Here is a 27155-nt window from a genome sequence, read left to right on the forward strand (position 1 = left end):
GCTGCCATCACATTTCAAAAAATAAATAAATCTGTATCTCTGTAAGGTCATTCACAGAACTAATTTTACAATTGTCTGGATCCAAGCTTCTCAGGAAGAAAAACCAACAGAAAACAATTCTCTATTTGAAGGGCTGCCCAACCCAAGATGAGTTTAAAGATAAAGATTAATAATAAGATGGGATGGGAGACTTTAAGCTGCCAATCAACACTTTCTACATGGGAAACATCCTCATTAGGGACATAAATCACTTGATCAAAATATTCCCTAATGTTATTTGATAACTGGTATTTCTATTTAAATTCTAGTGGGGCCTTGGTATCCACTGGACTTTGGTTCCAGAAATCCCGGAATTCATGGATACCACCAGGGCCCCTGGTGGCACAGTAGGTTAAATCACTGCGCTGCTGAATTTGTTGACTGAAAGTTCGCAGGTTTGAATCCAGGGAGTGGCATGAGCTCCTGCTGTTAGCCCCAGCTTCTGCCAACCTAGCAGTCCAAAAACATGCAAATGTGAGTAGATCAATAGGTACCACTCATACAGGAAGGTAACGGAGCTTCATGAAGTCATGCCGGCCACATGACCTTGGAGGTGTCTATGGACAATGTCGGCTCTTTGGCTTAGAAACTGAGAGGAGCACCACCCCCCAGAGTCAGACATGACTGTACTTAATGTCAGGGGAAAACCTTTACCTTTACTACCAAAAATCATGGATGCTTAAGTATCATTATATACAATTGTCCAGTAAAATGCCTTTTATAAAATGGCAAAATCAAGGTTTACTTTTTGGAGATATATATATATAGAGGGGGGCGGGGCGGGAAGGGAGAATGAGTAGAATTTGTAGATGCAGAATCCAGTGATACAATGCGCTGGCTATATGCATTTTTTAAAATGCAGATGTAGGTGCTAATCCTGTTGGTGTTTATGCATGCATGAGTTCAGCTAAGGGATCAGTTGAATGTTTTTATTTAATGCACAACATCTGCTTTCAGTTCAAGGTTGTGACAAATGAGCTGTGCATGCAATCTTGTTGTACATGCAGATATGTGTTTGCTGATTTATACTGATCTGCCCTTGCTGTAATTAGTGGTAGTATGACTTGGTTGTGTTTTTCATTGTACAACATTGCTGTTCAACTGAAAGGTCAGGTAAAAAAAACAATGTAGACTCCTGTGTAGGATCTAAAGATGTAGATATAGATTAGCATATGGAAATTCATATCTTTGTTAGCCCTATTTGCTCAAGTTTTCCTTTTGGGGGAGTAATAAGTATACAAGTGGCTACTGTTTTCCCATATAGAAGGAAAGTCAGTTCTATAGCACCCCCAACCATTTAATTCTGCTTCTTATTTCCTGGCATGGAAGACCTTTCATGATATTTATGCTAATCCCCAACATTTGACTTCTAATTGGACCAGTTTTTGGTTGATATGGGGTGACACCAAAATGCAATATAGGTTTGTGTGTGTGTGTGTGTGTTCCTATGCCCACTAAAATTGCTCACCCTGACATAGACATATTAGATCTAGTCCTGGATTAAGAAAAGTTCACAAACACAGCCTAAAGTCCAGGTTTGTGTAGTCATTGTCCCAGATAGCATTTGGGCATCAGCTGCCTGATCTGTAACCAGACATGCTGGGTTTCTGCACACACACCCTAATAGAATATTACATGCTAGAGATGTCATGCACCCATGTGGAACAAGGAAGTTGGATGAGCAGAAAGGGGAGGGATATTGTGCTACTCTCCCAAATCAAGGAGCTATCTAAGCATGTATTCTCTAATCTAACTTGAAAGGCATGTGACATTTTTGTGCCACATGTTACCACTAGAATTAAATTATCATATTTGATCTCTGTATATTTGAATAATCTTCTTACAACATTTTTCTATTGTCCATTGCAGCAAGCCTGTGCTATACAATTGTGTATGGTGTCATTATAAACTGCCCCAATATCCTTGGACTTGGGGTGAGAAAGAAGGTGGGACAGGAAGGGGGAAGGAAAGGAGGGGTGCAAAATAGATCGAGATTCTGAAGCATGACCAGAATGACACAATGTTTGGATGCATTTCAAGTATTGTTGTGGTAGGCAATCAAACACAGGCAGAGGTGTTGAGCAATATTCACAAGCCACTTCTAGCACTTTTCTCTCTGCAGGAGTCGGCCTTTAGTACAGCTGCTAGCTCTTAACTGTTCATTGAAGTCTAAGCCATCCTGGATGATGACAGAATCATGATGTTAAAATTATTGGGAAATCTATACATAGCTGTTGTTAGGATGCCACCTATGATGAGTGAGTAGGGATGACTGAAAGTGTGGCAAATGATGTTGGCATCCCTGCTAATCAAAGTTGTGGAATTTCTACCCAGTGAATCCTGGTCTGCTACATGACTGGAACAGCAAAAGTAGCTCCTTGTAGCTATGCACTGCATTTATTTGGGGACCAGCCTTCAGCAGCTTGGATAGCTCCATTAACATTCTGCGACCTAGAAATTCACCACCCTGCTGACTTCCACCTCTTCTGCAACTGATTTGAGGCAGATGTATTTTTAAAATACTGTCTGCCTTTGAAATTCTAGAAGGCTATTACATGGATTCTTCATTGTAAATGCTATTACCGGTATATTATTCAAGGAGTTCAGAACAACTTTTACAGAGTAAAAAGTCACATATGCTGAGAAGATAGCATCTCTGCACACTGAATTTTTCCTAGCCAGTGAATGAAATCCTGTAATGAGAGGGAAGAAATACTGAGAAGTGAAATTGCGGTCATCAGCCAATGCAATTATATTCAAAGAAATGTGGTTATTAAAACATTTGTTGTCCAAGCAAAAAAACAAAAACAAAATAAAAAATAACCATTTTGAGAATGGCCCCTCCAGCTATTACTTCTTTTACAAGACTTGCTGAAAGTGTATCCAATTTCACCTCCATAGCCTGCAATGTATCATTTTCCAGAAAGGTGGGCAAAGGTTCTGAGAAATGCGCTCAAGTTGAAGTTCACATTATCATTCTCTGTCACAGTTGCAAAGAAGGGAAACTATGTTTGTGAATACGTGTGAGTTTGTGCATATTGTGTGCATGTGTGGGAATCAGGAAGGAAGGAAAGCATATGTGTTCCAAAAGAGATGAAAGAAACATGATAACAAAGCAATGAGAAGCTCTCATAGTACACCTGCTGTTCTGTTCTTCATAGCCTTTGCTCTGAAACACTGTTAATGAATTCAAGGTTATTTGGGGTGAGAAGAAAGGAGGCCAAGAACTTGCCTATAAATCTGGGGCCATGTTGTTTGCATAGCAGACTGAGATTCACCAGTGACACACAATGTATGAAGGATTGTCAGTGGGCCTTCCAGATGGTGAGTAAACAAGTAGATAGGGATACTGGAAAGACACTGCCTTGGTACAGTTGGTCCTCTGTATTTGTGAAATTCTGTATCCATGAATTCAGCCATCCATGGCTTTAAAATGCCTTTTTTTAAAAATCTAAAAAGCAGACCTTTATTTTATCATTTTATATAACTGATGCCCTTTTACTACACCATTATACATGATGGATCAAGAATCCACGGATTTTGGTATTCATGATGGATCATGTAAACAAACCTCAGCAGATACCAAGAGTTCATTGTACCAGTATCCAAAGGACACAAAATGAAACAAAATTCATCACACAAACTTTCAAATCTCACCAGTTTCTTGGGATTTCCAGTTTGATCAAGTGCTATTACAGGTTATGGTATTTGTTGCTGTAAATCACAGCATTATCAGATTTTTACTATCCTAAATTATCTTCTGGTAATTTCCAGCACTAGCTGCAACATTTCTGTCTTGTAATGGGGTGAGTTTGTTTATAATTCCAAGACATACTGGAGCAAAGAAACATCCTTCTTTTCTCCTCACTCTCATTATGGAGTTACAGTGCATTAGTCAAGTGAAATGACCCTGTTTTGCTCTCCCAAGAATGGATAGAGTAGATATCGAGATGACAACAACTGCCAAACCCCCAAAAATAAATAGTTACAAGAATGAACTTGTCTTCACACCAATATGAAAGAGCCTTCCCTCCCCTTTCCAGGCAAAAATGGTATAAATTGTGCTGGAGAAAAAAAATAACAGTTGCAGCTATGTTTTCTTGCTTGATGCAAAGGATTAGTGCAGAAAAAAGGCTGGGCCATAGCCGCTATGGTCATGAGGTGACTCAGAACAAAAGCAATAAAAGAATAGTGAAAGAGGTTTTAGTTCTCCATTTGCAGTCACAAAAATACCCCCGTTTGAGATATGGGTATGCCTCATAGTGACAGTAGTAGCTGTCACAACTGATAGCTCTTGCAATCACATGGTGACATCTGTCCATACAGACTCCAATTACCACTCTTGTGTGAACCAAGTCATTGAGCTTCAGTTTCAGCATCTGTCAAAAACATATCAGAGGCTTCCATAAAAATCCAACAAGGCCAAAAGCCAGTCACTATACTTTTAAAAATAGGGGGCTCTTGGTGGCTTTGTTATATAAATCACTGAGGTTGAACAATAAAAAAGAAAAGCTTGTGCATTGATCACATATACACTCAAAATTTCATTTTAAAACTGTTTTTAATTCCTACTTTCTGTGGTATGGACTGACTATTCTTGCTTTTGTTTTGCTCCAGGACATCTTATGGAGCTGCTGGGATTTTTTTAAAAGAAGTACCATTACCTTTTAATAAGTGGTGATAATACAGAATAAGGAATGTTCACTTTAAGACAAAAATGGTACACCTCCAGCTTTCTGATTCTTAATTTCTCAGTAATTTGCTATGGGAGAAATGTTGGGGAGGGGGATAAAGCCACCAAATCTCAGGCAGAGCGGGTGGGAAGAGCAAGCAAGTACATATGTCTCTCCATGTGCTCGTTGTTACTAACTGAACCTTTTGGAACTATATTCAGGGTCTAATATCAAGCTCCAGTTTCTTTCAAGGTTGTTGAAGAACCTCACTAAAATTTATACAACTGATCATGGGCAGTAAAGAATTTCTCAAAAGGCAGCTTTCCCTCAGGCCCAGTTTCTCATTTGTATTACAAAACCAAAGTTAAGGGACACAGTGGCACACAATGAGGGATTTAGGCCCATCTCATATTCTATAATGAATTAATAAGTAACATCAAGAAAAAGTAACAAAATAGTTGAAGCAAATATTGGGGTAAAATAATTATGTAAATTTCGGTCACAACTCCCAAACCAATCGTTTAGTATAATTGTTCCATTTTCTGAATGGGGTATGGGCATCTAATTTTAAATGCACCAGAAAGGATTCTAGATTTTGAAGAGCCTCAATTTCTGGAAAAGTTGTAGTTGTTGAATATGATGTGGAGATACCATTATTAGTGGCTTCACTTCAGATAGCAGTTCAGATCTTAAAGGTGCTATCCAAAGTGCTGAACCTATTCCCCAAGTAAGCCTATCATTTTGAACTATTTCTTTAAAGCAGTGGTTCTCAACCTGTGGGTCCCCAGATGTTTTGGCCTTCAACTCCCAAAAATCCTAACAGTGGGTAGACTGGCTGGGATTTCTGGGGGTTGTAGGCCAAAACACCTAGCGACCTACAGGTTGAGAACCACTGCTTTAAAGCTTAAATTACCTTCTTTAAAGTTAAAACCTGAAGGGGATTTTACAGCCATCTGATGTGGGAGCCACCACATCAGAGAGCTGCTGTGAGTTGCTGTAGACCAGAAGTAGGTAATTGTGGAAGGCTGGAGGTCACGCCTGCTACCAAAGAATAGGTTTTTGTCCAAACATAACTAGACCCTATTGAGGGTATTTTCATCAAGTTTTAGGTTTTTAAAAATAGCTTCTTCTGGACCTAAATTGGCCTAGAAAGCCTGCAGCATGTAGTAGAAATGGATCCCGTGCCCTCTACCATGCTTTTGAGTGTGTTACAGAACAACAACAAAGATCACAAATGTTTTGACCCTAGAGGGTCTTGGGGAAAACAAAATGACCCTGGGGGCAACACATGGTCCTAGAACAGACAATACTGGTCTAAATGTGACGGGGGGAGAGATCATCCATTGCTTTCCTACTGGACTTCAACCCTATATGTTGCCTGTACTGTATACATGTGAATATCCCCCTGGAAGCTGGTTTCCTATTTCTGCTCAGATACAGGATGAGCTCAAGCTACTTTGCTGCCCAAGGCAAAGAGTAAAATGGCATTTCTTCTTGTTCCATGTAGAAATGGTGACCAGATTAGCAAATGGATCTACCTCTATGCCCAGCAAAAGGGAAGCCTTCTCTCACATAGCAGAGGGCAGCAGCTAAGTTTGGGGTGCAAAGCAAAAGTACACATAGCATACACCCAACCACTCTGTGTTCCTCAGAACCTGACTCTTGAGGCACCTGCCTCATCTTGACTGAGGTGGTTGTCTCTTTTTGATCTCATCCATGGAGGCACCTTTTCAGGTTCTGTCTTCTGTCACACTCCATGTAGCAATGAATCTGCTCCTACTTTTAGTCCTTAACTACAAAGGATCAACCTTTCCTCAAAACAAGTTCAGTACTTTAAATGCCGCCATAAGCACTATTTGGATGAAAATCCTGAACTGATTCATTGGCTCAGACAGATGGAAGCTCTCAATTACCACTGTGCCTATTGAGGCTGAGAACTCAAGACAAGAGGATGGGAAAGTTAGTGTACTTCCCAGAGTCAGCATGGCCCACTTTTGGGAGCCAAAGTACAGTGGGACCTTGAGTTGCCTTCGGGCTGAGAAAGGCGGGATACAAATACTGTAAATAAATAAACCTTGACATCTGCTGGGGTTTGGTTCCAGGACCAAACCCCAGAAATAGTAAAATTCATGGATACTTAAGCTGCATTTTATACAGTGACATTATAAAATAGTGTAGCTCATACAAAATAACAAAATATTCAAGCTGTCCATGGCCAAATTCATGGAACTTCAATGAGCTCTATCCAAAAAAATACGTTTATTGGACAGTAAACTATACTAATCTACACTGTGTTTTCTCCTGTATAGGCACAGCACTGTTACACTGCCTTGGGAAGTAATCTTTAAGGTGACCTAACAAGGCTCTCTGAGGCCCCACCTACACCTCTACATAAAATCTAGTATATCTGCTTTGAACTGGATTATTTGAGTCTACACTGCCTTATAATCCAGTTCAAAGAAGATAATCTGGATTTTATATGGCAGTGTAGATGGGGCCTGAGCTAACAGGGCTTCTCATATGGAAACCAACATATGCTAGAATTGTATCAGCCCAGCTAGGGCTGGATTAAGCTCATTAAAGACTCACAGCTGACAGGGAAAGCCTAAGGCATGGGGGGGGGGGGGTTGACCTAGATTGCAGGTGAAAACTGAGGAAACTGTGGAAACTGAGGTGTCTACCACTGGTTCATCTAATCCAAGCCCTCCAAGGAAACCATGGAACAGGAGCAAAGAGAAGAAGTTGTGTCATTGGACTTTATATGAACAAGACTGTTTCTGGTGACCAAGTGAAAGCTCAAGTAGTGCAAAAACCACAGACTCCATTGGCAGGATATGTATTTACTGTGGTTAAGAAGAGGCATCTAATTTTCAACCCAAATGGCTCAACAGATTTCCCTGGTTAGACTACTCATGCCATGTACAAGGTGCACTCTGTTAAGTATAATGTGATATTTGGAGAAGAAGTTGGGGGTAATGGTGGTCATCAGAAGCTTGGTGCATTGTGCAACAGAAGTTTTCAATAGACACCAAAAAACAGAGTGCCATCAGAACAACTTGTGCTTGGCTGAAAACTTGCTAATTCACAGTGGAAAATGTCTTGATGATAAAGGAAACAAGAATCAGAAAAAAAAAACAGAAATAAACTTCTGCTAATTGTGAAAACTATTGTCCTTTGTGGCCAAAAAGAACTAGCTTAAAGAGAGAGCAATGATTCAGAACTGATTACCTGTGAAGAACCTTTGCACAACGATGGTATAATTTCAGGGCCTTGTTGAGTTCTCCTGCCAGATCAGGAGACACTGCCCAGAAAAGTCATTTTTTTTGGGGGGGGGGGGGAGGGTTTGGAGTTTCAACCTCTTCCATTTTTTTCTGGCTTTCTGGCTGCTAGTATAATGTTTAGATCCAGAGAAGTCATGCTACCCCTCTATTCTGCCTTGGTCAGTCCACACCTGGGATACTATGTTCAATTCTGGGCAAGGCAATTGAAGGGAGATGTTTACAAGCTGGAATGTGTCCAAGAAGGGTGACTAAAATGATCAACGATCTGGAGAACAAGCCCTATGAGGAGCAGTTTAAAGAGCTGGGCATGTTCCGCCTGTAGAAGAAAAGGCTGAGAGGAGACATGATGGCCATGTAGAAATATGTGACGGAAGTCATAGAATCATAGAATCAAAGAATCAAAGAGTTGGAAGAGACCTCGTGGGCCATCCAGTCCAACCCCCTGCCAAGAAGAAGGAATATTGCATTCAAATCACCCCTGACAGATGGCCATCCAGCCTCTGTTTAAAAGCTTCTAAAGAAGGAGCCTCCACCACACTCCGGGGCAGTGAGTTCCACTGCTGAAGGGCTCTCACAGTCAGGAAGTTCTTCCTCGTGTTCAGATGGAATCTCCTTTCTTGTAGTTTGAAGCCATTGTTTCGCGTCCTAGTCTCCAAGGAAGCAGAAAACAAGCTTGCTCCCTCCTCCCTGTGGCTTCCTTTCACATATTTATACATGGCTATCATATCTCCTCTCAGCCTTCTCTTCTTCAGGCTAAACATGCCCAGCTCCTTAAGCCGCTCATACTGAGGAGGGAGCAAACTTGTTTTCTGCTGCCCTGGAGACTAGGACCCAGAACAATGGCTTCAAACTACAGGAAAGAAAGGAGATTCCATCTGAACATGAGGAAGAACTTCCTGACTGTGAGAGCTGTTCAGCAATGGAACTCTTTGCCCCAGGAGTGTGGTGAAGGCTCCTTCTTTGGGGGCTTTCAAGCAGAGGCTGGATGGTCATCTGTCAGGAGGAGTGCTTTGAATGGGATTTTCTTGCTTCTTGGAAGAGGGTTGGACTGGGTGGCCCACGAGGTCTCTTCCAACTCTAGGATTCTATGATTCTATGCTAATCTTTTCCTTTCTCTCTCAGATGGCAGACGAGGCAGGGCCTGACATACCTGGGCCTGACCTGCCAAAGCCCTCCTGCCTCTGTCGCCTTGGCAACCGGCCGCCCTTCCAGTCTCCTCCCCCTGCCCTGCTTCAGAAGCCCTCGCGCCTCCTCCCTCCCCTCCCCTCCGCCTTCTTCGCCGCAGCAGTTTGACAGACAGCTCCTCGAAGACCCGGAGCGGGGAGAGGCGGGGGGGCTCTCCCACTCCACACCTTCCTTCCTTCCTTCTCGCCCTCCAACCTTTGGGATTCCCTCGCACCCCAGAGTCACCCTCGGGCCAGAATTTGCGGCGGAACCGCGAGGAGGGAGAAAGGAGGAACCCGTCCCGTGTGTTGTTCCCCAGAAGTCAATCCCACCCGGATTCTGATGATGATCCGGATTGGGAATCCAAACCATGAGTGACTTGGAGGGGAATCGCCCGTCCTTCCCTTAGGAGCTGACAGGAGGGAGGCAGAGAGGGAGGCGAGTGGGGATTCCCTCCTCCTCCTCCTCCTTCTCCTCCTCCCAAGCTTTGCGCCAGACGCGGGGAAAACCTTTCCCGCCCTTCACCTGACTTTGCTGCCCTCGTGGGTCTGTCGGTTTACTTCTAAGGCTTCTGCCAACAGGATCGGCTCACCTCCAGCCAGGATTCCATAGGAGGGATTTCGCCTGGAAAGCCAGCCCAAAAGTGCGGGCTGTGAGGATAAACGATAAGCTTTCGGGAGTGTTTTGGTAACTGAAGCCGAGGGTGGCAAGCGAGGGAAGCGAGGATGCTGCGGGGAAGAGCCCGCTTCTCCTCCTCCTCCTCCTCCGCCGAGGAAGAAAGGCACCTGGCTCGACTCTTAGGAAAGGAGTGAAAGACCCAGAGCTTGGGCAAGCCCCTTCCCACAACTGGAAAGCCTTCGTGGGCGCCTCCGCTGCCTCCTCTCATCATTTCCACTCGGAGGCGATGTCTGAGGAGGACACGACTGCCTTGTTTGGCTGAACTTCTTTACCTCTCTCCCTTTCCTCTCGCCTTTTCCCACCCAAAACCAAGCCTGGGAGAATGTTGACCACTCTTGTTTCTTTCGCTGCCCTTCAGTTCCATCTTCCTCTCCCTTTAGAAGGTTTGGTGGGCTCTTCGGTGTCTTTGGCGGCTCCTTCAACACCCCCCACCCATTTTTCCCTGTTTCCGAAATGAGTAAGAGGAAACCATCTGTGAGTTTCTCGGCTCCCTTTGCTGCTGCTGCTTCAGCTCCTTCCCTCCCTCCCTTTCTTCTCACCCAAGGAAACGTTTGGTGAGCCCTTTTTGCACCCGTTTCACCTCGTTTTCCTCTTCACACAAGGAAACGTTTGGTGGGCTTCTCTCTCGGAAGCGTTGCTACCCTTCAGCCCCCTTAAGAGTGAGTTTGAGGAAGTATTGTGTGTGTGTGTGTGGGGGGGGGGGGGGGTGTCCGTTTCCTTTGCTTCTCTCTTCCATTGAGAAGTGGGGCTGAGGAAATGTTTTTGGTGGGTTCCCTTCACTTCTCCCTTTCCTTTCCCGTTCTGACTCTGAAGGAGAGCCATTCCCTAGTTTCCTTTGCTGCTTCCTCAATCTCCAGTTCCCTTCTTCCTCCCTCCTCCCATTTTTTGTTGTGGGCTTCATAGTTTTTTGAGTTGCTGCCTCATTTTCTCCCTTCCTCTCCCTTTTTCGCCATAGAGGCTAGGAAACATTTTTGGAGGGAGGTCCCTCAGTTTCTTTTGCCTCTCTCTCTTTTTTCCCGCCAGAAGCGAGTCTGAGGAAAGATGTTTTTGTGGGCTCCTCGCTTTCTTTGGCTGCTCTCTCAGTTCCTTTTCCACTCAAGAGGCCAGTCCGAGGAACTAATTTGAAAGGGTCTTCAGCTGCTGCCTTTTCGCCCCTTTTTGCTGAGCCTGAGGACACATTTTGTGGGTTTCTTCTTCAGTTCCCCCCTTTCCTCTCCCATGTTCACTCAGAAGACAGGCTGAGTGAAACAACGTCTGCGTGTTTCTGGTTTTTGCCCCTTCCTCTCCTTTTCCCACTCAGAGGAAGCATTTGTGGAGGTTCCCCGCTTTTCTTTTGCTGCTGCTTCTCTCTTTTCCTGACAGAAGAGAGTCTGAAGAACTGTCTTTTTTGTAGGTTCCTCGGTTTCTTTGCCTGCTGCCTCCGTTCCTTCCTTCTCCTTTACCCCTTTCCAACTCAAAGGCCAGTCTGAGGGGACTATTTTGAGGGGCTCCTCAGCTGCTATCTCCTCTCCCCTTTTTGCTTAGCTTGAGGACACATTTTGTGGGATACTTCTTCAATCCCACCACTTCCTCTCCCATGTTCACCCAGAAGCCAGTCTGAGTGAAGCAAAGTCTGTTTGTTCCTGTTGTTGCACTCCCTTTCCCTTTCTCACTCAGAGGCCAGTCTGAGGAACTATTTTGAGGGGTACCTCAGTATCTTTTGCAGCTGCATCCGAGGCCAGTCTGAGGAACTAGTCTGAGGGGCTCCTCAGCTCCTGCCTCCTCTCGCCTTTTTGCTCAACCTGAGGACACATTTTGTGGGCTGCTTTTTCAGCACCCGCCCTCCCCCCCCCCCACACCGTCCTCTCCCATGTTCACTCCGAAGCCAGTCTGAGTGAAGCAACGTCTGCTTGTTCCTGTTGTTGCCCTTCCTCTCCCTTTCTCACTCTGAGGCCAGTCTGAGGAACTATTTTGAGGGGCTCCTCGGGTTCTTTTGCTGCTCCCTCCGACTCCGAGGCCAGTCTGAGGAACTATTTTGAGGGACTTCTGGGGTCCTTTTGCTACTCCCTCTGAGACCAGACTGAGGAACTATTTGGAGGGGCTCCTCGGGTTCTTTCGCTGTTCCCTCCGAGGCCAGTCTGAGGAACTGTTTGGGCTTCTGGGGTCCTTTTGCTGCTCCCTCTGAGGCCAGTCTGAGGAACTATCTTGAGGGGCTCCTGGGGTCCTTTTGCTGCTCCCTCCGAGGCCAGTCTGAGGAACTATTTGGAGGGGCTCCTGGGGTCCTTTTGCGGCTGCCTGGCCTCCCCTTTTGCTGGCAAGGAAAGGCTTCGTGTTTGTGGGTGCCTCCTCCCCCAAAGAAGGGCGCCCATGACTTAGAGGGCGGCGCCCGCCATGCGACCCGACGACATCAACCCGCGGACGGGGCTGGTGGTGGCCCTGGTGAGCGTCTTCCTGGTCTTCGGCTTCATGTTCACCGTCTCGGGGATCAAGGGCGAGACGCTGGGCGACATCCCGCTGCTCGCCATCGGGCCGGCCATCTGCCTGCCGGGCATCGCCGCCATCGCCTTGGCGCGCAAGACCGACGGCTGCACCAAGTGGCCCGACCAGCAGCAGCAGCAGAGAGGCGGCCCGCCCGGGCACGGATGCTGCCCATGCCGGAGAAAGAAAGCCCGCGACAAGGACGCCCTGGAGCTGCTCAGGACCCCTTCGGACCTTGAGTCCGGCCGAGGCAGCTGCGACGAGCTGGCCGTCAAAGCCGTCTCCTCCTCCTCCTCTTCTTTGCCCCAGGACCAGGGCCTGGCGGAGGCGCCCAAAGTGGACCAGGAGGAGATGCTCCGCTACTTGGAGAACTGCTACCCGGAGATGCCCGGGAACGTCTTCGTGGCCGAGGGCAGCCCTTTCCGTGCCTTAGAGAAGCCGCGGGAGTCGCCCGACTTGGAAGCGGGGGCGGCTGCTTCTGCCTCCTTGCCCCCTTCTCCTTCTCCTTCTTCTTCTCCTGCCGCCACCGCGGATACGGAGGTCAACATTTTCGTGGCCCCCAGTGACAACATCATCGTCTGCTCCTACAAGGAGACCAGCCCTTACGACAGGTACTGTTGCTATGTCAACCCCAGCGAGGAGATCTGCTCCGACCACGAGGCGGTCGTCTGAAGGACCTGGATGCTCCCCACGAGGCACTTGTCCAGCCTGGCCTTCAAGACTTCTTTTAAGACCTCCCTCCTTCCTATTTTTTGAAATCTAGTCATGTCTTTGGAGCTATGGCCTTTGGGTGCATCTACACCAGGCATGGCATGGGCCAACTTGGGCCCTCCAGGTGTTGTGGACTTCAACTCCCACCATTCCTAACAGCCTCAGACCCTTTCCTTTTCCCACTCAGCTTAAGCGGCTGAGGGGAAAAAGGAAGGGGCCCGAGGCTGTTAGGAATGGCAGGAGTTGAAGTCCACAACACCTGGAGGGCCCAAGTCGGCCCATGCCTGGTCTACACTGTAGAAGGAATGCAGTTTGACATCACTTTCACTGCCATAGCTCAATACTAAGGGAATCCTGTCCTTTGGTGAAGCTCCAGCTCTGTTTTGGGGAGAGAAGCATCAAGGCCTTGCAAAACTACAACTCCTATGATTCCATAGCATGGAGCCATGGCCACTCTGCAACTATGGGATCTCGGGATTTGTAGTATAGTGAGGCACCAACACCATTTTTTTTTTTGCAGAGAAGGTTAAAGGCTTTGTAAAACTACAACTCCCATGATACCATAGCATGGCGGCTCATTGGTATGGTAATCCTGGGATTTATAGTTTTCTGAATCACCGGCTCTCTTGTCAGAGAAGGCTAAAGGCCTCATAAAATTACAACAATCATGATTCCATAGCATGGTGGCTCATTGGTATAGTAATCCTGGGACTTGTAGTTTGGCGAGGCACCATCTCTCTTTGTCAGGGGAGGCTAAAGGCTTTATAAAATTATAACTCCCATGATACCATAGCATGGTGGCTCATTGGTATGGTAATCCTAGGATTTATAGTTTTCTGAAGCATCAGCTCTTTGTCAGAGAAAGCTAAAGCCTTGTCAAATTACAGCTCCTGTGATACCATAGCAAGGCAGCTCATTGTTATGGCAATCCTGGGATTTATAGTTTGGTGAGGCACCAACACCATTTTGTTGGCAGATAAAGTTAAAGGCTTGGTAAAACTAAAACTCCCATGACACCATGGCATGTTGACTCATTGCTATGGTGATCCTGGGACTTGCAGTTTGGTGAGGCACCATCTATCTTTGTCAGAGAAGGCTAAAGGACTTGTAAAATTACAAATCCCATGATACCATAGCATGGCAGCTCATTGGTATGGAAATCCTGGGATTTGTAGTTTGGTGAGGGACCAGCTCTCTTTACCAGAGAAGGCCTTGTAAAATTACAGCTCCCATGATTCCATAGTATGGCGGCTCATGGTATGGCAATCCTGGGACTTGCAGTTTGGTGAGGCTAAAGGCCTTGTCAAACTGCAACTCCCAGGATTCTATAGCACTGAGCCATGGCAGTTAAAGTGGTGTCAAGCTGCATTCATTCTACAGTGTACACTCAGTGCATCCCTCATCACCCTTAGTAAGAAAATGCTCCAGCATCCGGCTCTTTTCAAAGAAAAAGTATAATCGTAACCATCAATAATAATAATATTATGAATAATAATAATAATCCTGGCTGGTTTTGCACTGCATGGGACAATCCTCATAACTTAGCTGTTAACTTTAAAACCTGGTATGTTGACTGATTACTGCAAACCTTTCGTGCCTGAAATGACTTGATTTCATTTTTTTAATTTTTTTCTGACTCCTGTTTTAACAACAACAAAAAGTAATAATCCGCATGTTTAAGGAGAATCAGTATTTTCTATGATACTTTGTAAACCCAGGATGGTGGGGTGGGGGAAAAGCTTACTTGTTTTACTACAAAACTGTACATGTTTCTTGTGTAGGGAGGGGGTGATGAAACACCCAATGTATTTTCTTGCAGAAAGGTAGAAATCAAGTGCAGGAAACACTGAAAATGAGTGTTTCTGGATTCTGCCTCTCCCTTGACTTATGCAATCTCTGCTAGGAGGAGGGACTCAGCTTTCTTTTAAGATGCTTAAGGCTGGTAGTGGTGGTGATGGTGAAGAGGATTTTTTTGTTTGCATCATCCATCATAAGGATCAAGCACTCAAGTTCAGGCTTCCCAGTGCGGACAAGATCAAATAAGGTCAAGTGCAGAAGACCAAAAACAGTTGTAACAGCGAAGAAGAACAGCAGGGAGAGAACTTGCTAAGAAGGAGAGACAAGTTAATACTGGCAGCCAAGTTTTCGGAGGTGCAAAGGTTATGATCTTCTCCTGTTTAGAGGACCTTTTATTTTATCTCAATTCTTTAAAAATCCATTTGCAAGTCATTTACCATTAATCTCTCTGGCCCCCATAATATCTTTAGTTTATCATTTTATGGTCATCATGGTGTCATACCAAATTTACAACCAGAGAAAAAAGGTACCCTTTGGGTTGTTGTGAGTTTTCCAGGCTGTATGGCCATGTTCCCGAAGCATTCTCTCCAGATGTTTCGCCTGCACCTATGGCAGGCATCCTCAGATGTTTATTTATTTATTTATTTATTTTACAGTATATTTATTTCGCCGTTCTAACCCCGCAGGGGACTCAGGGCAGATTACAGTGTATATATACATGGCAAACATTAAGTGCCATAGACACACAACATATATAGACAGATACACAGAGGCTATTTAACATTCCAGCTTTTTCATGAAGCCACCAGGGGAGTTGTCACTTCACCGTCCATTTGTGACATTGATGAAGTACTTCCTTATTCTTTGCATGCTTGCTGGAGATTTTAATGGTGTTGTAAATTAGCCGCACTGCATAAGCAGTATCTAAATTTCCTACTTGACAGATGCAATTGTCTTTCGGGCTGCAAAGATCGACAGCAAGCTACACAAATTGGTCAGAAGCTCACTCCGACCCAGGCTGGCTTCAGACTCATGACCTTTTGATCAGTAGTGGTCTTAATGCAGCTGACTCCCATCCAGCTGCACCACAGTCCCGGTGCAAGGTCTGTTGGAAACTAGGCAAGTGAGGTTTATATATCTGTGGAATGTCCAGGGTGGGAGAAAGAACTCTTGTCTGTTTAAATGCTAACCAAGGTGGTCAATTACAACATTCACACTTGCCTCAAACAGAAAAGAGTTCTTTCTCCCACCCTGGACCTTCCGCAAATATATAAACCTCACTCGCCTAATTTCCAACAAATCTCACAACCTCTGAGGATGCCTGCCGTAGATGTGGGTGAAACGTCAGGGGAGAATGCTTCTGAATCATGGCCATACAGCCTGGAATACTCACAGCAACCCAGTGATTCTAGCCATGAAAGCCTTCGACAACACAAGGTACCCTTTCTTGGGAAACTGATTTGCAATGCCATGTAATTCATCTGTGATGGAATAACATTTCCAGTTTTTGAACATGTGTTTGATTTTGACTTCAGAAGAGAGAGTGGGTGGCAAAAGGGGTTTTTTCACTCTAGAAACCAGAACAAATTGTCTCTCTATTATAAAAAGCAATAGGCCATGGACAAGAAGACTGTTTCAAAGGTCCTGTTCCTGGGTCGCCTCCAACATGGATAATTTTTAAATGGGTGAAATATGAAGCCAAGTATTTTTCTGTTCTTTTTAAAAACTGGGACAAATTTTCTCTCCCCCTCCCCCTTTTGACAGCAATAGGCCATGGATGAGAAGACCTGTTAGACTAGTTCAATTACCATCATGTGGATAATTTCTAAATGGGCATAATTATATTGTCAGTTCTCTGATTTCAGCATTCACTGTGACTACCCTGAATGTATAACAAGGTTCCCTTTAAAAATACATATGGCCATCACCATCACTATCCATACCAAAGAATCGCCACAGCTTCTTCCTTTTCTGTCATTTCAGGAAAGGGACTTTATGCTTGATCCTGACACCTTGCTGGGCTGTATGGTAGAGAGGGAACCTTGGGTATATTTCAGCATCGTAGAAATCTGTCAGCATTTCAACAGTGAAAAATTTAAAAGGCAAATTTGGCATCAATCACAGTTACAAATTTACTAGTGGTATGTTTTCCTGCATTATGGGGAATCCATTTGCTCTACGATAATGTTTCTCAAACTGTAATCCTCCAGGTGTTTTGGACTTTAGTTCCCACAAATCCTAACTGGCTATGATTTCTGGGAGCTGAATTCCAAAACATCAGGAGGAGCACCATTTGAGAAACACTGCTCTCGGGTGTCTGAGTATCGTTATACAATTCTTCTGTAACACTGGTCAGGGGGTTTAGTATTGCTTTTTTAAAGGAGCAAATAAATAAGGTAATATCAGTGGATGTTAAGTGTAGGATCCGGACATTGTACTCTCTGAAGGTTGAGAAAAACAATGGAGTAAGACCATCAGCCCCCATTATCCCCTATTTGAAATATCCCAACGACTAGAGCTATGAACATACTGGGCTACATAGTGCTTAGCCTGCTTCTATGAAAGTGGTCTTCTCTTGAAGATATGACTAGATCAGGTATGGGCAAACTTTGGCCCTCCAGGTGTTTTGAACTTCAACTCCCATAATTCCTAACAGCTGGTAGTCTGTTAGGAATTGTGGGAGTTGAAGTTCAAAACACCCAGAGGGCCAAAGTTTGCCCATACCTGGACTAGATTATGGAGAGGCTTAGCATTCGCCCCTAACACAGATTTCTATCTGAGATTTGCACTGGGTGTGAATTGAGTCTGTGTAAGAAATACCCACATCTCTTTAAAAATGTCAGATCTACACGCAGAAAAAGCTGTGACGGCAGGCAAATAACTGAAATAACTTGGTTTTGAAACTATGAACAGGTGTGATATTAGAAAACCAACAAAGCCATTTTAGGCCCACAGATTTAATTGGATGTGTTGGGCACATTCTTACATTTTTCCAGTTGAGGCCAATGAGGTTCAAAAGGGCTTAACTTTGTGTGGGTCATATACATAGATTTCCCCCCCCCCCCACACACACACACACAAAAGGTAAATGGCAAAGAAATAATTAGTTTTCATTTTGGCATTAAATGGGACATTCAATGATCATCCACAGTTGTAATAATGGAAACAAGGATTCCGCACAATGCATATTATTTGTTGAGTCCTTCAGAGAACACAGGGAGTAACTGAATAAACCCCATGTACATGATGTTTCTGTATTATATATGTGCAATATACCTGTAATACCCTATCAGAGATTTTCTATGTGACATATTTAATCTATGCAGGAAGCCTTCAAAGGGTTAAATATGAGGAACAATATATTCAATAAATGCCAAATTATTTGTATTTCATTGGTGTTCTGTTAAGTCTGTGCACGATTGCTTTTCAACACTGATCATCAAGCAGCTACAAAAATGCTAATTATTTTTGGTAGTCTTGATATTAGCTCATATTTTAATTATATATAATTTATTACAGAAAGGTTCATTGAACTGTCTTGTATTATCCACCTTTACGGAAGGAATGCATGGGATAATCCCACAGAAATTGACTTGAGAGAAGCGCCTTGGCCATGCCAGCCTCTTGCATGTGATACAATTTAGCAAGAAAGGGAGAGAAAGTCCTCAGGCTTCTTCAGAGCTGTCTCATTTGGAGAAATCATTGTTACCGACAGTTATTTCAAAAGGGATTATCAAAAAATAAGAGATGATGCTTTTCACAGTGGATGTGATCTTTCCTACATGCTAACCACAAAATAGTCTTGCTATTTAGAAGCAAGGGTGGGATATACATCCTACTTGTCCCTTTCATGCTTTGCAGGGCACAACTGCAGGATGCAGCATATCACACAGTCACAAAATCACAGGGCTAGAAAGAGGTGTACAACACTTCCAAGCCAACATCTGCCCTTAGGCGGGTGGATTCTCCATAGATCAGCATTTATCAACCTGGAGGTTGGGACCCCTGGGGGGTTCATAAGGGGGTGTCAGAGGGGTTGCCAAAGACCATCAGAAAACACAATATTTTCTGTTGGTCATGGGGGTTTTGTGTGGGAAGTTTGGCCCAATTGTATCATTGGTGGGGTTCAGAATGCTCTTTAATTGTAGGTGAACTATAAATCGCAGCAACTACAACTCCCAAGTATCAAGATCTACTTTCCCCAAACTCCACCAGTGTTCACATTTGGGCATATTGTGGTCTCGTGCCAAGTTCAGTCTAGATCCATCATTGTTTGAGTTCACAGTGCTCTCTGGATGTAGGTGAACTACAATCCCAAAACTCAAGGTCAATGCCTACCAAACCTTTCCAGTATTTTCTGTTGGTCATGGGAGTTCTGTGTGCCAAGTTTGGTTCAGTTCCATTGTTGGTGGAGTTCAGAATGCTCTTTTATTGTAGGTGAACTATAAATCCCAGCAACTACAACTCCAAATGACAAAATCAACCCCCCCAACCCCGCCAGTATTCAAATTTGAGTATTTGTGCCAAATTATATCCAGTGAATGAAAATACATCCTGCATATCAGATATTTACCTTACAATTCCTAACAGTAGCAAAATGACAGTTATGAAGTAGCAATGAAAATAATTTTATGGTTGGGGGTCACCACAACATGAAGAACTGTACTAAGGGGTCGCGGCATTAGGAAGGTTTAGAACCACTGCCATAGATCGATCGCTGTGTAATAAAAGGTAAATAGATGACTGGTCTGAATATGTGCCACAAGCAAGGAAGATGAACATGCAGGAGGGAACTAGGCTAAACGTTTTATAAAGGCATAGATGTTCAGATGCCTCGGTTGCCCTAAATTATATTGGAAAGTGGCATGTTTGGAAAGGAATGAAAATCCCTGCCCTGCCCCATGCTCTGGATATGATCCAAGTCATGTTTCCATCTCCCTATTCACCCTTGAAAATACTGAACAAATTCTGATTGCAGAGCTTATACCATCTCATTTAATTGTGTCTTTAGAGAAGATATATTCATCCAGGAAAACACACCATTCCCTTTCTTCACTACTTTAACAATGATCAATCCTCAGACATTGTTTTGGGTAGAATTTCAGCATCCTGCCTATCACTGCAAGGGATCTTGGGAATCAGATGTAAAAAGAAAATAGAAGGTGAAATAGAAGGTGCCCAATGTTTTTCCTTGAATGCCATATAGCTGCTATGGCCAAAGACATCTTTATCTAGTCTTGCAAGAAGATACAGCTGCAGTCTTTCCTAGGGAAACTGGGTTTGGCCATAGTGGTTCATGCCTCAGTTAATTCCCAACTGGACTAGTGCAATGCACAGTATTCAAAAATTATTGGAAGCTACAGCTCACACAAAATAGAGTTATAGAATAATAGAGTTGAAAGAAGTTGCATGGGCAATTGAATCCATCCTATGCTCAGTGCAGGATCATCCACTATAACAGTAGTTCTCAACCTGTGGGTCCCCAGATGTTTTGGCCTTCAATTCCCAGAAATTCTAACAGCTGGTAAACTGGCTGGGATTTCTGGGAGTTGTAGACCAAAACAACTGAGGACCCACAGGTTGAGAACCACTGCACTAGAACCTCCTCAGTAGACATTCAGCCTCTTTTTGAATACATCCAGAGGAGACCTCATCGCCTCTGCGTCATTTCACTTTTGAATACTAATGGAAAAACTGCAAACAATTATCAATAGACTATTATTTTCCCCTTTTGGGATACCCATTTTTAAAACATGAGAATGCATATTTGTCTTATTCCTACAATAAGCTTATTAACCATAGGCAAGGTATAAACTAGACAGCACCCTTCAGGCATAATCAAATTAATAATGAGAATGTCAGGCAGTGATAGCAAATGGATTGCATGACAGGTACGTAGTTAATCTGTTCAATATTTTTGTCTAAACCTTAAAGAACCAATGTAATCTTGTTTGAAGAGTCTGATTCTGCTCCTGAGGATGATCTTGTAAAATGCCTATAAAAACTTGGAGGAAGTCAGCACCCCAAAGACAAGCCAATGGGCACCCATTGTTTATACGAATTTTGATTTTCTTTTCAGGATAAAGAGCAAGTGGTGCATGGCAGGTAATGATCAAGAAACCGGAAAATGTGGAATGAGTTGCATCCTTTTTACCATTCTAAATTTGCAACTCAGATCAGACTTTTCATATACTTATCAAAATGATAAAAACAAAAGTATGATCATTTGACTTGACCTTAGTCTCAGGTTTGAACCTTGGACTGTGACCAAGGTCTAAATCTCTCCTTAGTCATGGGAACCCACTGGTTGACCTTGGGAAATCATACTCTCTCTGCCTCTGAAAAACTCTTTCCAAGAAAATCTCATGATAGGTTAGGAGTAACTTCCTGATGGTAAGAGATGTTCAGCAACAGATTCTCCTTCTCTGGAAGCCTTTAAGCAGAGGCTGAATTGCTATCTGTTGGATTGCTTTGTCTTTTCCTACATGGCATAGGGTTGGACTGGATGGCCCTTTGGTATCTTCCAAATCTGTGATTCTATGAAAAAAATGGGTATTTAAAAGAGCTGAAAAATTACTAATTTATCCAACTTGATTTTGTTGCAGTATCCCTACTGAACAGCCATTCATATGGGTGGAGAGTTAGGAGGGGGAATGAGAGAAACACCTGGCTATGGACTACTGCCATAAACAGCTCTTAGCCTTAGTATTTTATTCTGTACATGTGGCCCGCTCCCTGTTACTGTGTTATGAATGATTTTATTTTAATTTTATATTGTTTGCTGTATTTTTATGTTTTATGTAATTTATTATGTTATTGTTTGTGGTTTTGATTTCTTTTATTGTATTCTGTTGTAGGGCTTGGCATCATGTAAGCTGCCCCGAGTCCCCATCAGAGAGATGGTGGCGGGGTATAAATTAAGTTTATTATTATTATTATTATTATTATTATTATTATTATTATTTTATGCCATGTATTTTTTTGAAACTCACTTGAGGCTCGAAGGATGTAGTAAGTTCAGAGGTGACAAAAGAAGGGCATTGCCTCTTCCAAAAATTCTGCACCCTTATGAAATTTTCCTTCACCCCCCCCCCCACATTTCTAATATTGCAGACACTACAAATCAATCACTCCTAGAACTCCTATACTTGCTGTGTTGATGCTCTCTGCATTTTGTAATTTTGCCTGTCTTTATTTGGATATTTTCACTGCATTTCTGAATGTCCCATAGAAGTTTTAAGTTACTGCAAAGATAGTAATTTGGGATGACTCAGTTAAAACACAAACTTGCCCAAACTTTAACATCTACAGGGGAAGACTTTCTCTTGGTCCTGCCATCATCACAGGCTCACAGGGTGACTTTTTATTGAGCTTGTTTTACATATCTTTTAACTTTTGAATGTTTTAATTGATTTTAAAATGCACTGTATTATGATATGAATTAAATTGTTTTCAAATTGTAGGGTAAATGTTTTACCTTATTGTTTTAGAAGCCACCTTGGGTCCTACTCTTGACACAAGGTAGCATTGGAGTTTTAAGAAAGGAGGGCAAATAGCCACCTGAGAACCATCCAAATAGAGACAGGTATATAAGCCTCGCTACCAAAAAGCTTCCCATGGTTCCCAAATACGGGGCAGCAGAGACATTAATGTGGACATTATCACATGAGTTTGGAAGATAGGGGCACAGAGAAAGAGACTGTAGTGCTAATGTCCAAATAGTGTCTCCTGCAAGCCATTACTTGTCCAAAGGCACTATTTATAGGAGAAACAGCATATAAGAACCTCCTGGCAATAAAATCAGTATACCATAAAGGCCAGATTTCTAGATCTTGTGTAAAAAGATGCATTCAGCATCCCTGAAATGAGCAGGTTTGCCACATCTGATTGGCAGCTGAAGGCTGATAAATAACAACAACAAAACACCCTCCAAACAGAGATGGTTGTGTAAAATAGTACAGCAAAGCAAATACCAATGTCTTTTGGGAGCGTGGAACCAAGACTTCTTGTTTCATGTTGCTGTTACTAAATATAGTAGGAACTCCAACCAAGAAGCAAATGGCAGCTGTGCCATTCAGACCCAAACGGGCCAGGTGGAGATACACCTGAGTCCAGGACTTAGTCAGGGTCACTTGAAATGGTCAATATGTAGTTAGACCATAAGTATAGATAGCATAATTCTGTTTATTAAATTGGAAAGTGGATGAATTTCTGGTTATTAATTTGTAAAGTGGACAACTTATGCTCCAGAACCCAGATTGTTCTCAAACCCAATAGAACAAGGAAGAAGCAGATCTTTCATGCTCTTTTCAACAACTTCCAAGTCTATCTTCTGAGAGTTATATGTGGATTTTCTCTTTAGAAAAAATCTGTACAAAACATATGTGCTTTTTCTTCAAATGAATACATGGATGGACGCATATCCCAGTAATTGAAAACATGTATGCTTTCTCTATAGCTCTATATATAATAGTTATTCCTTCCGCACCATTTTCAGATGTGCATTTTTTAAAAAAATCATAAGACACACAAAGAGCCCAGAAATGTATGGCAATCTGTGTCCAATTTTGTGTTCAGACCACAAGGAGCAAAACAAAGGAATTCCCCTTTCTTTCTCTATCTCAACAATTTTCTCAATATGAGTTAATGTTTACCTCCTGTGGAGGAAAGCAAGAATATTTCCAACTTTAGGAAGAACTTCTGGTGGTAAGAGCTTCTGTATAACGGAATAGATTCTTTTTTGGAGATTTTTTTTTTAAAAAAAACAGAAATTGGATGTCCACTTGTTTTAACTCAATTCTTATGCTGACATGAGTTTGGACTAGATAGCATTTGGCTTCCTTCCAGCTCTTTGGTTCTAAGTTTATAGTGAAATGAAACTTGAAGGTTCCATGTTATGTTTCATGTAATTCTGATAAAGCTTTCCAGGTATCATGTAGCTATTAACCACAATGGTTGCAGATCAACAAGGAACAAGGGGTGATTTAGTGCCTTCAGCAATGAATACCAAATGCTGAAGGCAATCAGAGGAGGGCAGTTGAAGTCATGTCCTATTTGTGTGTCCCTGTGGCTCAGCAATCTGGGGGGAAAGATGTTGTACATAAAGGCCTTCAGCAGGATTCTCCTGAGAGAGAAACTCAATTGTTGAAGGACTTTGAATAAGTTCCCAGAGCAGCATTCAGTCTATGTGCTTTGGAGCTGACACTATATAATTCTGCAACAGGAGAGATTATCTGTCATGACAAGCACTTATGAATGGAAGGGGGAGTGCAGCAACCATTTATGGACAAAAGAGTGCTTGCGAGGAACAGCCACACTTTTATTTCAGAAATGAGACTGCACAGCCGCTGTCCTAAATTTGATGATGAGTCAGAGTGCTTTTGAGTTTCTCAGGAAAAACATTGCCTTGTTCTTGTATGACAAAAGGGACAATATCTCCCTGAAGTGCACCAAACAGGCACTGCAAAAGCAACTGATGTGCATATAGACAACCCCAATTGTATATACAATTCTCATCCATTTCTCCATTTGTTTTATTTCATGTTTGTAGTTCAGGCTGTAGCATTGAGATTTGCTGTATTGGATAAACAATAAAGAATCATGGCATACCTTAAATACATTTCTTATGGTGCCAGGCTTCAGGGACTACAGTTTTATGCCATAATAAATTTGTTGGTCTTTAAAGTGACCCAAATCTGTTCTTTTTGCTACAAACAGCCTAACATGGCTACTGCTCTGGAAATCTATGCTCTGGCTATTAATTTCAAACTTGGAAAACTTTCAGAAACCAAAAAGTTCTTAAAACAAATGAACCACAGAATTACATCACATCCGGTTTCACTGAAAAACATTAACCAATGCTAGTTAGGAATTCCAAGAAAACTGGTTTGAATCAAGAATCTCAGAAGTGACATTTTAATACTACAGTATCTTCTATTTTGAAAAAGCTTTGTTTTCATTTCACCTCATTGACAAAGAAAAGTGTGCAGTTCACTAAGCTATTTTTTTTCCTAAAAGAAACCTGAATGAAAGATAGCGATCTCAATAGATAAGCACTAAGCAGTTCACAACATGAAGAGGACCACATTGTACCTCAGTGTCAAAAGATAATGTATCCAATGGGGATAATAAGAAAGATGTGCATGCCCTGCAACTATCTTTATTTGTCAGGGATGTTCCCTGTTATTCCCATGGCATTCCACTTAACCAGCTTTTGTGTGTTTGTGTGTATGTGTGTCAGGTGACTTGAGAAACTGCAAGTAGCTTCTGGTGTGAGCTGGAGCTGACAGAGGGAGTTCATCCACACTCTCCCTGGATTCTAACCTCCAACCTGTCAGTCTTCAGTCCTGCTGGCACAAGGGTTTAACCCATTATGCCACCCAGGACTACTTAACCAGCTGCTTTAAAATTACCCAGTTCCTTCTCTCCTTCTCTTTATCCTCAGCTTATTAAATTTTCTGCAGAGTTCAAAGTGCAAAAGTAGTTTGCACTCAGTTAACTCAGAAGAGGGAGAAGAGAATCTTGCATTTCCCATTAGGCCCAGGCAACAGTAAGTTACTGCATCCTCTCTTAATGTGTGTATTCTTCTTCATTAATAACTCTCCCATGCTGAGAACACTCTGGATGTTCCTTGGTCACATGTGCTTTGGTTTTCATCTGTGAAATATGAGGGGACATGGAGATACCTTAAACATAGCTAGATCTGTTAAGGCAGTGGTTCTGAACCTGTGGGTAAACTGGCTGGGATTTCTGGGAGTTGTAGGCCCACACACCCGAGGACCCACAGGTTGAGAACCACTGAATAAAGGTATACTGAAAATGGGAGGGGGGGGGGTTGCAAGCATCAATACCAAGATTAGAGTAGATATGTGTGTTAAAGAAAGAAAGAAAAAAACCTCATTCCGGTCATCAGTATATGCAGGTGCTGAATTAATGCCAGTAAATTTGGGCCACACTGGTGAAGTATAACTGGGTGTGCTTTAGGATACATACTTGCTCTCTTGTTTGGGAGTGTGAGAAGCCATACTCTCTGCATTTAGTGATGCATACAAGGACTATACAAATTTGTTAATCTGTAGGATTTATTTTTGATTCAATACCACAAGTTTATGCTTTTGACTTTGCTGAATAAAAGTAAATTTATGTTTCCTCTTTCAACTGTGTGAAACTACTGTGTTTTTGATGGACCAGATTCCACGCAATCTACAACAAGTTGCACATGGCTTTCTAAAATCTCTAGATCTGCCATCTTCTTTTTGCTTCATGCTAATTCATGAACTAATACCATAAGTGAACTAGAAAGATATTTAGCAAAATCAAAATTTCACACTATGTCTAAAAATCTGTCTAGGAAATGCTGACAAAACAGTTCACAATCCTAGAATTGCTTCTTTTTTTCCCTCTGCCCTCTTTTCCCCTAAGCAGAACTTTAGAAGCCACCTGAGATAGTTGAGAGTCCCTTTGCTTAACATTTTGCTTTATAGATCAACAACGAATAAAACTACTGAAAAAATGCTTCTGCCATCTCATTACTTTCTTTCATGGTGGGCTTGAAAATGGGTCATTTTATACAATGCCTGGGATGTGACTGAAAGTACTTTGCTTGGGAGTTTGAGAAGGTGCAGCAGGGCTTGGCGCCTTCTTCAGAATTGTCCCAGATTTCTTTCCTTCCAGCCAGTATGTTATCATGTCACCTTTCCCCTTTAAAAGAAGAAAACAAGTGAAAATGTATCACCAGCATCAACAACCAGACATTTTCATATGTCTCCCCACCTCCATACTTGTATATGTTTAGCCTGGAGGAAAGAAGATTAAGAAGTGATAGCCATTTTTAAATGTCTGAAAGTTTGCTTTCGGCTGCTACAGAGACTAGGACACAGAGCAACTGATTCAAACTTCAGGAAACATTAGGAAGAACTTTCTGCAATAAGAACTATTCACTTGTGGAATATAGTGCCTGGGAATGCGGTGAAGTCTTCTTCTCTGAAGGTTTTTAAGCAAAGTTTGTTAGGAGTGCTTTAATTATTTATTCCTGTGTAGCAGGGGATTGGACTGAATGGCCTATATTGTCTCTTCCTCCACTGGATCACAACTCCTATCAGCTCTACACAGGACAGCCAATTGTGAAGTATAGAAAGTGTCAATCCTAGAATTTCAAGTGCCCTGATTTAAAGACATGCAAAGGGCGGAGGTGCCATAAACTAAATCCATTAGTAGGCTTCACATAATTACACAACTAGGTTTGTATCTGGTTACTTACTTTAATACATCTAAGACATATCTGTTGGGGGGGGGGGGGTCTTATCCTGAATAAGCTCCCAACTCTCCAACTAACGGCTTATAATGCAATTACAGT

General features: G+C 42.8%; 2 protein-coding genes and 1 long non-coding RNA gene across 3 annotated transcripts in view; 2 read left to right on the plus strand and 1 right to left on the minus strand.

Moving 5' to 3' along the window:
• The first annotated feature begins 11664 nt into the window (after nucleotides 1–11664).
• Nucleotides 11665–13159, plus strand: TMEM215 (transmembrane protein 215). The gene has a single exon (XM_060762514.2). The coding sequence runs from the start codon at nucleotides 12206–12208 to the stop codon at nucleotides 12962–12964; it is 759 nt and encodes a 252-aa protein (XP_060618497.2). The 5' UTR covers nucleotides 11665–12205; the 3' UTR covers nucleotides 12965–13159.
• Nucleotides 13160–13248: 89 nt separating this feature from the next.
• Nucleotides 13249–18187, plus strand: LOC137096124 (uncharacterized). The gene is made up of 2 exons (XR_010909299.1): nucleotides 13249–13762; nucleotides 13875–18187. It is a non-coding gene; the product is annotated as an uncharacterized lncRNA (long non-coding RNA).
• Nucleotides 18188–25636: 7449 nt separating this feature from the next.
• LOC132767483 (atrial natriuretic peptide receptor 1-like) overlaps nucleotides 25637–27155 on the minus strand; it is a 70689-nt gene continuing 69170 nt past the window's right edge. Inside the window, exon 23 of the mRNA XM_067464351.1 lies at nucleotides 25637–26500. Within this exon, the coding sequence (XP_067320452.1) occupies nucleotides 26366–26500 (135 nt within the window). The 3' untranslated portion in view covers nucleotides 25637–26365. The remainder of the gene's footprint in view (nucleotides 26501–27155) is intronic.

This window comes from Anolis sagrei, chromosome 2 (assembly GCF_037176765.1).
Source record: "Anolis sagrei isolate rAnoSag1 chromosome 2, rAnoSag1.mat, whole genome shotgun sequence".
NCBI lineage: Eukaryota > Metazoa > Chordata > Lepidosauria > Squamata > Dactyloidae > Anolis > Anolis sagrei.